The 12,405-nt window shown below is 42.5% G+C and overlaps 1 protein-coding gene across 1 annotated transcript; it reads right to left on the minus strand.

Annotated features, from left to right (window-relative positions):
- Window positions 1-5,219: 5,219 nt before the first annotated feature.
- Window positions 5,220-8,932, minus strand: LOC117752157 (homeodomain-interacting protein kinase 3-like). Its single transcript, XM_034569349.1, has 8 exons — window positions 8,783-8,932; window positions 8,465-8,650; window positions 8,186-8,367; window positions 7,847-7,970; window positions 6,370-6,489; window positions 6,145-6,231; window positions 5,861-6,048; window positions 5,220-5,703 (listed from the first exon to the last, which is right to left on the minus strand). The coding sequence occupies exons 1-8, from the start codon at window positions 8,825-8,827 to the stop codon at window positions 5,220-5,222; spliced, it is 1,416 nt and encodes a 471-aa protein (XP_034425240.1). The 5' UTR covers window positions 8,828-8,932.
- Window positions 8,933-12,405: the final 3,473 nt, after the last annotated feature.

The raw sequence follows: 12,405 nt of genomic DNA on the forward strand, positions 1-12,405 counted from the left end.
TAAGAAATCAATCCACATGTTAAAAAAAGTCATATCTCAAAACACAAAAAGCTCCTGGATTCACCTGCTGATGCAGATCTGCACCAAAATAAATAGACTTCTTCCTTGGGTCATGCCCCACCCCTCTGCAAAATCCCATGGAAATTGGTTGAGCAGTTTTTGCGTTATCCTGGTAACATACAAACAAATGCAGACAAAAACATAGCCTCCTTGGTGACTAACACTGCACCAAATTGTACACACTCATATAGATGTCAGTCCCCTTAATGTGTCTGACAGTTTTGATTAAGATCCATGAATTATTTCAGGGGGAAATTGGTGAAATTGTCCAAAAACAGCACTTGCGATGTTCAAGAAAGTGAAAATACAAGTGAGTGTGTGTGTGTGTGTGTGTGTGTGTGTGTGTGTGTGTGTGTGTGTGTGTGTGTGTGTGTGTGTGTGTGTGTGTGAGAATACAGTATACACACAGTCTGCAGTCACCCCTGAGCCAGGCCTGAGCTGTAACTCAGCTCCACGTCTCTGCACAAAGTCCTGAACTCCTATAACTGAGCTGCGATCATCAATCACACGCTGCTGACAAACCCTGAGCAGATTCACGACCTCTCTGTTTCCAGTGAGGTGATAATGAGGTGCTGTAAACCGCTGGAGGAGAACACCGTGATTTGAATGTAGAAAGCGCATCTAGTCACGGGAATGTCGCGTATAAATAGGAAATGACATCGAAGTAAGGCTTCCGGAAAAAATGAAAAAAACTTGAAATTGCTCAGCTTACTGCGACTCGTGAATAAAGTGAACAAAGACTATTTAATGGAAACGTAAACCTAGCAAATTACTTGCTGCCTTTTAACTTTTCAGTTTCATTTGTAAAAGTCGCCACCAGTGCATCATTAAGGGCGTGAAAACACACCGAACACAAGCCTTTGAGGCCCCATAGAGATGCATGCCCCTTGCTAGATGCATTTTCATCATTGCATTCAATGTTACGTGAATGAATCGGATGGGACTATTGCGTACTTGGTGTTAGTTAATGACGTTTTACGATATATCTGTTCCATTAGGTCCAGTAACTTGGAAATAGAGCGGAACTGTGAGCGTCCTTCTAGAGCTGCTCTGGTTCCGGAAGTAACTTACTCTCTTGACGTTTCAGAAAATCCATATGAAAAGATTATTAACCTGGAACCAGGCCGACCAGCTGTGATATGACTTGTGACCAAAACAAATTTGATTTACAAGACAGTATATTGGAGTAAAGGTAAAGCTGCATCATTATTTTAAGGGTAAAGGAAGTAGGCATTCCATAAACCAATGAAAATCCTCCCTTTCCGACCTTATTGTAGTGATTTTCCCTCTGTTGGACTCTTTTCCTCACCCCTCCCCATTGTGAGAAATCATTGTGGTAAACATAATGTAACACCGAACCATCCAATCGACATAGCCGACATGATATTTGTGATTGGTGTAAACATTTCCATGGTAACAGTGAGCTCTGCCAATCACAGACGTCACATGGGGACATGGGTGGTGTAGTATGTGACACTGCAAATAAAAGTTGGTATCATACGGACTTGTGGTTTTCTACAGGAGCAAATAACATCATTTGACGGTCTTGTTCCTTGTGGCAAGTCCACCTTAAAATATTATGGCGGATCATCAAAATCTCTATTCAGAGAATGAATGGCATCAGTACCCCTGAAAACATGTTGTTGTGCTCTGTTCCAGTGTAGCAAATGGAAGGGGGGAAAAAACAAGAGACAATAGCCATCATTGTCCATATCAGAGAACAGGCTTATCCCTGCAGTGTGCATGACTTCACACTGGGGCAAAAACAATAGTGCTACAGCAATGGGAGAGGAAGTAATAACCCGTAAGCCTGGAGGAAGTTATCCCCACTGCCAAGTTAATGGGAATGTGCTCACCTACTGGCTGGGTTACCTATTTGAACTTAATGAGGCTTTGCCAGATTCCTCTCACAGGTCTGTCCGTCCCCCCCCCCCCCCTTCTTTTCTTCCTCCGCAGCTCTTCTGCTCTTTCATTTTCTCATGTTGTTGCCCTTTCCCCGCACCTTCACCCACAATGTTCCCCCTCTATAACTCTCCCCCCCCACACACCCCACCCCCCCGACCCCCTCCTACTGTATCCAAGCTGGAGTAATAGGCCTCGAGTTTTGGCTGTATATAGAGGCTGAGAAATGCCGGGTTGTTGCCGGGGAGGAATGGGCTGATAGTTCGAGGAATCAGGTCGACCTGAGCCCCACTGGTCAAAAAACCCACCGACACCTACCAACATCTGGGTTTCGTCTGCAGTGAGAATGGATGCAATCAGGTTTGTCAGGTTTTTATCGCCTCTGGCTCCGATTGGCAGTGATGGAAACGTGACACCCGGCTGAATGTACTAACTTGGCCTGACAGCGAGGGGACAGAGCACTGACGTGTGACTTTTTAAAACGGCATATTCCTGCTAATTTTGGTTTAGAAGAGGCATTTGATCGTGATGTTTGGGGGGGTTGAATCCGTCCCGGGGGTCAAGGTTGGAAGGGAAAGATGAAGAGGAGGCAATGAAGAAGTACAAATATGTGGGTAAGAAAACATTGAGCAAGAGGTGAAGGGGGGGAGGATGAGCAGGAAGACGATCGGGGCCCGGTCTTAGGCCTACCAGTGCTGTTGCTACCGGAAACCTGATTTATATGATGTCCTCTTGGCCGCTTTTTCCACCCAGGTCCTGGGTTGCAAAGAATACAAAAAGAACATTGCTTCGCCCCCCCCCCCCCCCCCCCCCCCTCCTCTTTTCTCTTATAACTACTTTCCTTTTTCAAAAGCGTAAACACACATTCGTCTTGCCGGTTAAGCCGTTGCTTAACGTTCAATAGGAGGTGGAAAGGAAAACAGCTAAATCAGCCCAAAAGAGGGGCACTATAACAACCTTCTCTCAGGGGGTGCTCTCCCTCCCGCTCCTGAGGCCTCCTCTGGGTCTGAAGCGAGTGGAGTGCAAATCTGATGATTGAAGTCCTTTAAGTGCCCTTGGAAGTCACCGAGGCATTAGCAATAAAACATGCTGGGCCCACGGCTTTTCCCTGAAAAGCTCTGAGTGCACAAATGAGGGGGATGGCGCCCTTCTCTTCACGTCCCCTGTCTTTTCCATCTCCAGCCGTCTTATACAACAAGACTTTGCTTTTGTGCAGCAGCAGTGGGACGGGGCCGATAGATTGTGTCCTTGTGGCTCTACGCTGCACACCAGCGAGCAGGAAAGTGGCAACAGTGTAACTGTGGAATGTACTTGACTGTAAAACAAGCTAATCCACTGGGGAGCAGATTGAGAGAGAGGTCCTCGTTTGTCAAATTTGAAAAAACGTGTTTGGATTCAAATTCAAAAACCCGCTTCTGCTTCTATTGTTCCTTTTACCTCTCTGTATTGATGTGATATCATTTTGTGGTCGTTTTGTCTCAGTTTAGTTTCAACTCTTTTTAGTTGTTTTAAATTGCTTTTGCATCTCAAACCAATATACAACTAGAAGACTGACATGTTGCTTGATTCTCCATTTATTTTAATGCATTTTACCATCCTGCTTACAAAATATAGTTCTCACTGAGATAGGAAGTTTGTCTCACACTGGTTTCACTGATGGCGGACAATTCAAACTCAAACTGCACCTGGGAAAAAATATATTTTTAAATATATATATATTATCCATGCTGCTGTACAGCATAAGTCAACTGATAAGCATATTATATCATCTTATCTATGCTGTACAGTATAAATGTGTTAATTTTCATTGAATGCTCTATCAAAGTGTTATGTCTAATAATTTTTTAAAACATGAAATACTAAAATAACAGAAATAATGTACTTGTTTAACTCGTCTAGGTTGAACCATGTCATGTCTCAGACGTGCCACACACATACAGCAGCACAGGTAAAAAGCATTATTTGAATCTATTGATATTTTTCTATTATACAGATATAGTTGATTATAAACATAGCTTCTGGGCAACATTACATATATAAGTGTCTCTGTATGAACTCAGAACTTGGGAAACAGAGTGATACACAGGCAGACACATATAAAACTCCCTTTTAGCTTTGTGATTCAGAACCATGTCAGTCAGGATGCAAGTCCCAGTCCGGACCGTACCGTCACCATGGAGACATCACAAAACACACTTTTAAACTTTTAATCAAACTTTACATTTTGATTTATTTTTCACAAACAGTTATATGGTGCTTTACCATAAAAAAATATAACAGGAGTTTCCTGCGTTTCTTCTTGAATTGTTGTTTTTTGCTTTGTAGAAGAGAAGAGCGCTGCACAAATGCTGCAAAAGCCTGCCACCCAGTGGATCGAAGTGGTACTACTAAGGCATGCATCTATATTGCACTTATTTACCTTCCTGAGGATAAGAAATTAAATTAAAAAAAGATGATTAATATGATAAATATATTAACTCATAGTGAATCACAATGAAAATATTTTCTTTTTAAAATAAATGACGATTTGGTCCAAATCAACTAATCAGACACATGAGCAAGCATCAAAGAAGTCCCAGATATAGAGATTACGTATATACATTGAGATAATGTATGCTCTGGTTTAGTGCTTTATAAATACAATTTAATTGAATTTATATAGATGCATGAAGGGTACCATTTCCAAATAGGTGATTAGAAGAATGACATCAATTGGTGATTGCAACTTTCCAAACTTGGTCGTCCTCCGGTTCGATCCTCAGTCTTCCCCATCTGCATGCCGAAGTGTCTCATCTCATAGATGTTGAATGCACTAATTGTAAGTCGCTTTGGACAAAAGCGTCCGTCAAATGACTTTGTAATGTAATGTAATGCTGCTTGTTACATTTTAGAAAGAGTGGAAAAATAGAAACATGCTTTCAGGACACCGGTGCATAGGTTCACTCTTTAACTAACGTAACTATATAAGAGAATGGGTATATACTGCGTTCTAAAGGCATTTTTTGAATTTCCAGAGACACACTTCGGCCAAAAGCTACCTTTGAAATTACACTTTAAACTAGGATTGTTGTATCATAATTATTTACATTGGACCACTGTTTATGGATGAATTATGATGCATAAATCTGTGTTAAATGTGCAGTTTGGTTTTCCTTTCTTTGGGAAAAAGATAACGAATTCATTACTCATCTCAAAGGAATAAACCGATTTATTTACAAGTGCCATTTATTTACAAGAGCCATCTTTCATTCTGACTGTCAAACATTATTTCTGTTTCTGGGGATGGCGGGTCTAAAGATGGGTCGACGGGTGTTAGCGGCCCGGTGCCCGGTGGCTCTGTGGTCGGGGCTGCGGGTGTTGGTGGCCCTGTGGTCGGGGCTGCGGGTGTTAGCGGGCCTGGTCCTCTGATCCGACTGATGATGGCAAGTGTGCAAAGGATCATGTCTGCTGTTTGACGAGGGAAGAGTGTTTTTCTTGTGAGGCTGCACATCATCATGCTCAATCTTCCTCTTCCTCGACCCCTCAGTTCCTCTGGTCTGGGTGGTGGTGGTGCAAGGATGTAGGGCGGTGTGGTGGGGCTGGTCAGTTTTTCTCCCCTCAGCACGAGATGGAGGATTCTGCTGGACGGGGTTGGTAGCTGTGCACCGGGGCGGCTTCAGTGGCCCACACACAGCTGTGCCACTGCCAGAAGTCGGGATTTTCTTCTGACAGATTTGCATAATTTGAAAACAGGACCTGACACTGCAAGAAAATGAATCCTTTCATTAGCTAGGTTTATCACTGTAAGGACCTGTACATGAACTGTATCCACAGTAACAAAGGTACACTGTGGAATATATATAGAAAATTATTAATTATACATTTAAAAACATTTAACCAGATCACATTGTTGACTTACTAGTTGCTTTGATGGTCCATGCTCCCAATGTGGCGCATGCTGATGAACTTGTGCTCCAGCACCTGACGGGGTGTGATCCTTCTGTCAGGATCAAGCTGAAGCATCGCCTTCAGCATGTCCACAAACATGTGGACGTCGGCCATCTCTGCAACTTTATCTGCAGAGTTGTGAGTGCTGATGCGTCGGATCTAAAACACGAACATGTCATCGGTTAGCTCCAGTAGTGAATAAAAAAAAACCTCTCTAGGACATTCCGAGTGTTTTTCTTTTTGAGAAAGACATACATGCAAGAGGCCGTCCAGGGAGGTGAACTTAAAACACCTGTTCTCCATTGGCTGCCTTCCCGTCTCTTTGCAGTACTCCTCTGGTGTCTGTTCAGAAAGTGGTGTGGTTAGCAGAGTGCATCAGACTCGCACAAACGTGTAGAGGGAACCAAATATGTTACAGCAAGACAGACACGAGATGGAGAAAGAGATATTTGAATATAACAAGCTGTTTCAGGTCGGCACCTTGAGTTTCCAGACGGAGGTGGTGGAGTCGACTTTCCTCGTGAAGAATTGTGGAGTTTTACCTCCATCGTTCAGCATGGTGTCGGGTAGCTGACCCTGAGTGTCCATGATGTATTTGATCTGGAAATACAACACAACTTAAAATTCCACCGCAGTCCAGGTGAAGTACTACTTATTAATTTTAATATTATGCACATGTTATTGCCTAGAAGGGATAGGGGTTAGGTTTAGGGTTGGATTCTGCTCTAAACTGTTCACCCCTGAGACTCCTAAAGTGTTTTGATAGTAGATAATGACTGAGTGAACCTTTAAAGGGGACATAGCATGCCCATTTTACCACAAGTTGATATGGTTCCTTGGGGTCTTAATGAAATGTCTGTAACATACTTTGGTCAAAATACCACAAGGATCATTTAAAACAGCACCCTTTTCACCCTGTATAAAACAGCCCTCCACAGAGTGACCTGTTTTGAGTGCCTGTTCCTTTAAATGCTAATGAGCCAGCTCCCCCCCCATGATTTTAAACGATATAAATTACATATTTTATATGACATAAATTATCAAATATGCATCCCATACTTTGTATTCCCCTTCTGTTGTCCTGGAGTTTTAATTTTCCCAATCACGTAATTAAATGTCCCCCTCTGCCCATCCACTACAAGCAGACAGACAGAGAGAGAAAGACATTCAACGGGTACAACAACAAGCGGAGAAAGCAGAATCGTGGGCTGACCTTATATATACAGTCTATGGGGCTGACCAGCGTGGAGAAATGCACGTCCCGTGTGAACAGCCAGGCGGCTGCGCGCTTGAGAACGGCGCGGCGCTGCCTGGCAGCGGCGCTTCCGCGTCCGGTGTAAACCCGGCATAACGAGTGGGGGGGGCTCTGTGTGTTTGTGCCAGTGGTACAGTAGTGCTGAACACTGCGGAAGTCTTCCACACTGCTGGCTGTGTGGCGTTGACACAAATTCCAGCTCACGCATGGGAGAGCGAGCGGTCTCGCCCGAGCAACTGCTGCAGCCTCCCAGTCCCAACGATCCAGACAAATGCCACATGTGAGTGAATCGCGGGCTGACCAGCGGAGAAATGCTCGTCCCGTGTGAACAGCCAGGCGGCTGCGTGTTTGGGAACGGCGCTGCGCTGCCTCGCAGCCTTGCTGCGTCCGGTGTAAACCCGGCGTAACGAGTGTGGGGGGACCGAGGGGGGATGGCCAAGGCCATGTAGGGAGACTTCCAGTGCCTTGTTACAACACAAAACCCAGGAAGCTCAATCGAGTCACTCAAGCATGACGTTTCTGACTTAGAGGAACCATAACAAAACGCGCGAGTGTTTTTTTCCCAGAGTTTTTGGGTTGGTAGACATGCCAGATACCCACATTAACGTGTAGAAGCACTAACAAAGTGGAATTTGCATGCTATGTCCCCTTTAAGATATTAATAAAATTGAAGAGACAGTGCATTTCAAGTAGTATCTGTACCATTTCATATTCACCCAATCCAGGGTAGAGCATGGTCCCGAGGTACATCGCAGCAGCCATGCAGCCCAGAGACCACATGTCTATGGCCTCTGTGAAGGGATGCCCCAGCATGATCTCTGGGGATCTGACAGAGGAGCAACAACCACGATCACATAAACCATGAAAAATATGTGGGTTGTTTTGAAGGACACCTTAATAACCTTTACTGCTACAGGAGTAAAACACCTCACAAAGACATTTGTGTGAATGGATAAAGACTGGATGTTTTTATTCTGAGTTTAAATGTTTTTTTCAGTTAATAATACGCCACTAAGATCCGTCATGGTTCCAGGTACTCACCGGTATGGACGGGTCTGAATGTAGGAACCCAACTTGGCAGCTGACACCTCACACGCCAGTCCGAAGTCGATCACTTTGACCCTGAAGGGCTCCCGTAGATGATCGACCAACATGATGTTGTCCAACTTGAGGTCTGCGTGGACAATCCCTGCAGCCTTCAAGTGGTTGAGTGCATGGGCAATCTGAAAAGTTCATTTCATAAAAATGTCAACAATGTTCCACCTGCATATATTTTCATACTGTTTGTTAGTGCAGAGAGGAAAACAGGTGGACACATACCTGCTGGACAATTGGTCTAATCTCTTTCAGAAGGAGAGGTCTGAAATGTTGTTCCTTCATGAAATCAAAGAGACTTTTGTCCAGGTGCTCAAACTCCAGGCAAATGTGTCCTCTGTCAACGAAGTACTGGTACCACTGGACAAGGTAGAATGTGTCCAACGATCTCAATTTCTTCAGAGTAGCCACCTGGAGATACATGGCAGGCCACAGAAACATTGTATATCAGCTTGATGTAAACTTAAACAAGGAAGTATGTGTACATATGGATTGCACATGGTATAATTAAAACTGTGATAAGCTCACAGATATGTTTCTTACCTCTTGATTTGCCGCCTTTACATACAAGCCCTGCAGTTTAATCATTTTGATGGCCACAGTCTTGTTGTCGTCCAGTCTCTTGCACTTAACAACTTTTCCAAAAGTGCCCTGACCGAGAAAAGACTGCACCTGGTAGTAAGAGGAGCCGGAGGTAAGCAGGCCCTGTGGTCGGGGCCGTGGGTGTTAGCGGCCCGGTGCCCGGTGGCTCTGTGATCGGTCCTGCTGAACAGAGGCCTGCTGGTTGTCATGGTAATGAAACTATAGTTTCTCTGTATTGACTTCCTGTTTGGCATGGCTAAACTGGCCACCTGGAAGAGCAGGAAGAACCAGATGTTAGGTGAAGGCTGGACAGATGTGGTCAAGTGTGTCAAGGGCTTGGTAGCAGCTCACCTGAAAATAGAACTCGCCTTCGCCAGCCTGACCAGTAACCTGGAAGCTTTCAGATCTCAGTGGGGGATCAGACAGGTTCTACACTGTAAAAAAAAAAAAAGTGTACATTTTACGTTAAAATACTGGCAGCTGTGGTTGCCAGAAAATCACGGAAAAAAATACAGTGACAACGTATACAACATTACAGTATGCCTTTTTGGAACCGTAAATTTCACAGTCGAGAACTGTTGTACTTTACGGTAATTTACTACGAAAAAAAGGATAAACTGTAAACCGGTTTACGGTAATTCTCTTTAAAAAAAACTGTTGTAAAATAAACATGCTTACGGTAATTTTCTTTAAAAACAGTTGTAATATAAACCTCTGAACGGTAATTTTCTTTTAAAAACAACAGTTGTCACATAAACATGTTTACGGTCATTTTCTTTAATGGTAAACTACTGTGAACCAAATTACAGTCTCTAAATGATAAACACAGTACAACTGTAGGATAATAATAGTATTTTATTTAAATGTTACATTTTACGGTAAAATACTGGCAGCTGTGGTTGCCAGAAATTCACTGTAAAAAAGACAGTACAAATACAGCGCCACTGTAAACCAAGGGACAGAAACAGTGCATTTACATATTCTCTGTGAAAAACTGATTTAACTGTTTCAATAACTTGTTCATTAAACTCTCAAAGCAGTGTTGATGTTATTGCTGATCTTGAAAAAACATGTGTGCCCATATACATGAAGGACAATCCATGGTGGACTGAATAAACATTATGAAAAAATTGTCACTTGCCCTTGGTTAATCAGGAGTAATGATTCACTGAGTCCAGACCTAACTGAAGAGGGGGCTCAACATGGGATAGAGTGTCACACGATGTCCAAGATATTGGAACATGAAGTATGTGTTGTCACCAGTTCTGCTTGATGATTGACATGTTGTCCCATCAGGGATCCGGGTTCACTGTAGACTGGCACTATCCTTTCTGCTGCCAGAAAACAAACAAAGCCAAAGTTAGATTGATTCAGTGCTTAAGCATGATGCTTACATATAGACAAACTCACAGCCTTCCGTTGTTAATTGAGCCCCTTAAACGTAATTAATGATTGTTTTACAGCAGTTAAGTTCTAAAGCAAAAAAACTATCCACTGGAAGATGTTGCATTGTTAAGATTTGTGTAAACACACACACACAGAATTATGACTACTCAGATTTAAACAGTAGACAACGGGAAATATAGTTATAATTAACATGCAGCCATAGACGATACCACTGCTTACCTCTACAAGACTGGTGTCCTAGCCATTGGGTCCAGACTTGACAGCAGGTTGAACAGTCACATACAGACATGGTACGATGTTCAGGAAACTTTTTAGTAGGTCTTTTCATCATCGCTGTGGATTGACAAAAAAAAACAATAATAGTTATATCCACACTAATAACACAACAATTTGCATAGTATTTAAACAGTGGCTAAGTTTGTTTCACAACAAATTATACGAAACATTAAAGTTAACAAAGAAGGCCATAAATGTTCAAATCTACTGAGAAATCCAGCAGTAAAAGCAACAGAACCAAGGTGGTTTAACTAACCTGTTGAACATCAAATGGCAACACTGTGCTTACAAAAAGAGATAAACGTAAGGTCTTCTTTTGTTAAAAGTTCAGTGTGTAAAATGTAGTGATATCTAGTGGTAAAGTTGCATGTTGTAGCGGAATACCCTTCACCTCACCCTCCCCTTCCAAACATGAAAGAGAACCTGTGGTAAACTTCACTTTTCACAAAAACTCAAAGGGTGTTTAGTTTGTCCAGTCCGGGCTATTGTAAAAAACATGGCTGCCTCTGTAGAGAGTACCCACTCCCGATGTAAATATAAAGTATTTCTATATAAAATAGCCTAATATAAAGGGTACATTCTAGAGTAAAGAAAACAACAATTCGTACAATTTAGATGAAACACACTAGTGAAAAAACGACTACTATTATTTTATATTAGATTTCTGCGAAGATCCCTTTCACCTAAATCTTACACACTGAATCTTTAAATGAACATACACTTAACTGTACAACCACTTACCACTGTTTATCCTTGACAAGACTGGTAACTGATCAGAGGGTAGACTGATGGGGCAGCTCAGAGGTTGCTTAGGTCCACATGAAGTAGAACCACTGGTAGAAGTAATAAGACCTGAAAGAAAGTAAAGACATATAGTAGTATAGTAGTCATATATGGAGGAACACATACTAACTTGGGTCGTTTGCTGCAAATCATCATTTTTATTTCGGATCAGAAACTCACCATTTCCTTGGTGTCCCAAAAGCCAGCATGTTGTTCCCTCCCACTGCTCAGGAGTTTTAATACAATGTCTGAAAGGTGGCAGGAGTGAAATTCTTAATATCTTTGACATGAGGACAATTTATGCAAGGTCAGTGGGTACAAATTATTAAGAGAATTTACTCTTAACATGTTAAAATAGTTAAGTTTACTTACCTCAAAGAAGATCCAAAGAACTGAACAATCATGCAGTTGCTGTCAACCCAATCAGCAACTGTAATTGAGTGACTGGGTGAGGGGGAAGGAGAGAGTGAGGAGCGTGATGAGGAAGCTGGAGAGGTCAACACTGGCTCGTTGCAGAATTCAGTGCTCTGTCCTGTAAAACAAAAATAATAACATTAACAACATGTGTAGAATGATCTTTTCTCTACTAAAATAAATTTTGGCAAAATGTATTTACTTGTCTGTTTCCAGGCAGCCACCAAATTTCTGGCTTGAATTGGTTTTTAGTACTGAAAGAAGATCAGCTTCCTGGATAAAGGAAAAATCCTCAGTGGTCTCCACCCCCAACGATTGCAGTGTCTCCTCCAGAATTTCTAGACTTGAGCCTGGGAGGTCTGGCAAAACCTTAGTAATGGCACTGCTGAGGATGTTTTGCTCTGCATCATCCATTTCTGATTTCTATGAAAGAGTCAAGTGATCTCAATTAACACCAGAATGACAGCCCAAGACATTCATTAGTGTGACAACACACTGCTTCAATGGAACCATTTGATATCCATCCTTCATATAAGATGGCAATGGATAGAAATCAATCAAGTCATTGATGTTCAGACACTGCATCTTTTCATTGTCTTTTCGAACTGTGTAAAGATGGTACTGGGGAAGGAATTCTGCTACCTGCTTTGACACCAAAAAAATGAACAGGGTCAATTTTTTATCAAAATAAGCTCTCTCTCTGT

The sequence above is a fragment of the Hippoglossus hippoglossus genome, chromosome 18 (genome assembly GCF_009819705.1).
Source record: "Hippoglossus hippoglossus isolate fHipHip1 chromosome 18, fHipHip1.pri, whole genome shotgun sequence".
Classification (NCBI taxonomy): Eukaryota; Metazoa; Chordata; class Actinopteri; order Pleuronectiformes; family Pleuronectidae; genus Hippoglossus; species Hippoglossus hippoglossus.

Bases quoted from the DNA above. Each gene is read 5' to 3' on its own strand.
- LOC117752157 (XM_034569349.1), bottom strand. From the start codon at position 8,827: ATGATTAAACTGCAGGGCTTGTATGTAAAGGCGGCAAATCAAGAG. The intron at 7,971-8,185 runs GTGAGTACCTGG...CTCCTCTGTCAG, and splicing joins ATTCAGACCCGTCCATACCG to ATCCCCAGAGATCATGCTGG. The intron at 5,704-5,860 runs GTAAGTCAACAA...ATTTTCTTGCAG, and splicing joins ATGGACCATCAAAGCAACTA to TGTCAGGTCCTGTTTTCAAA.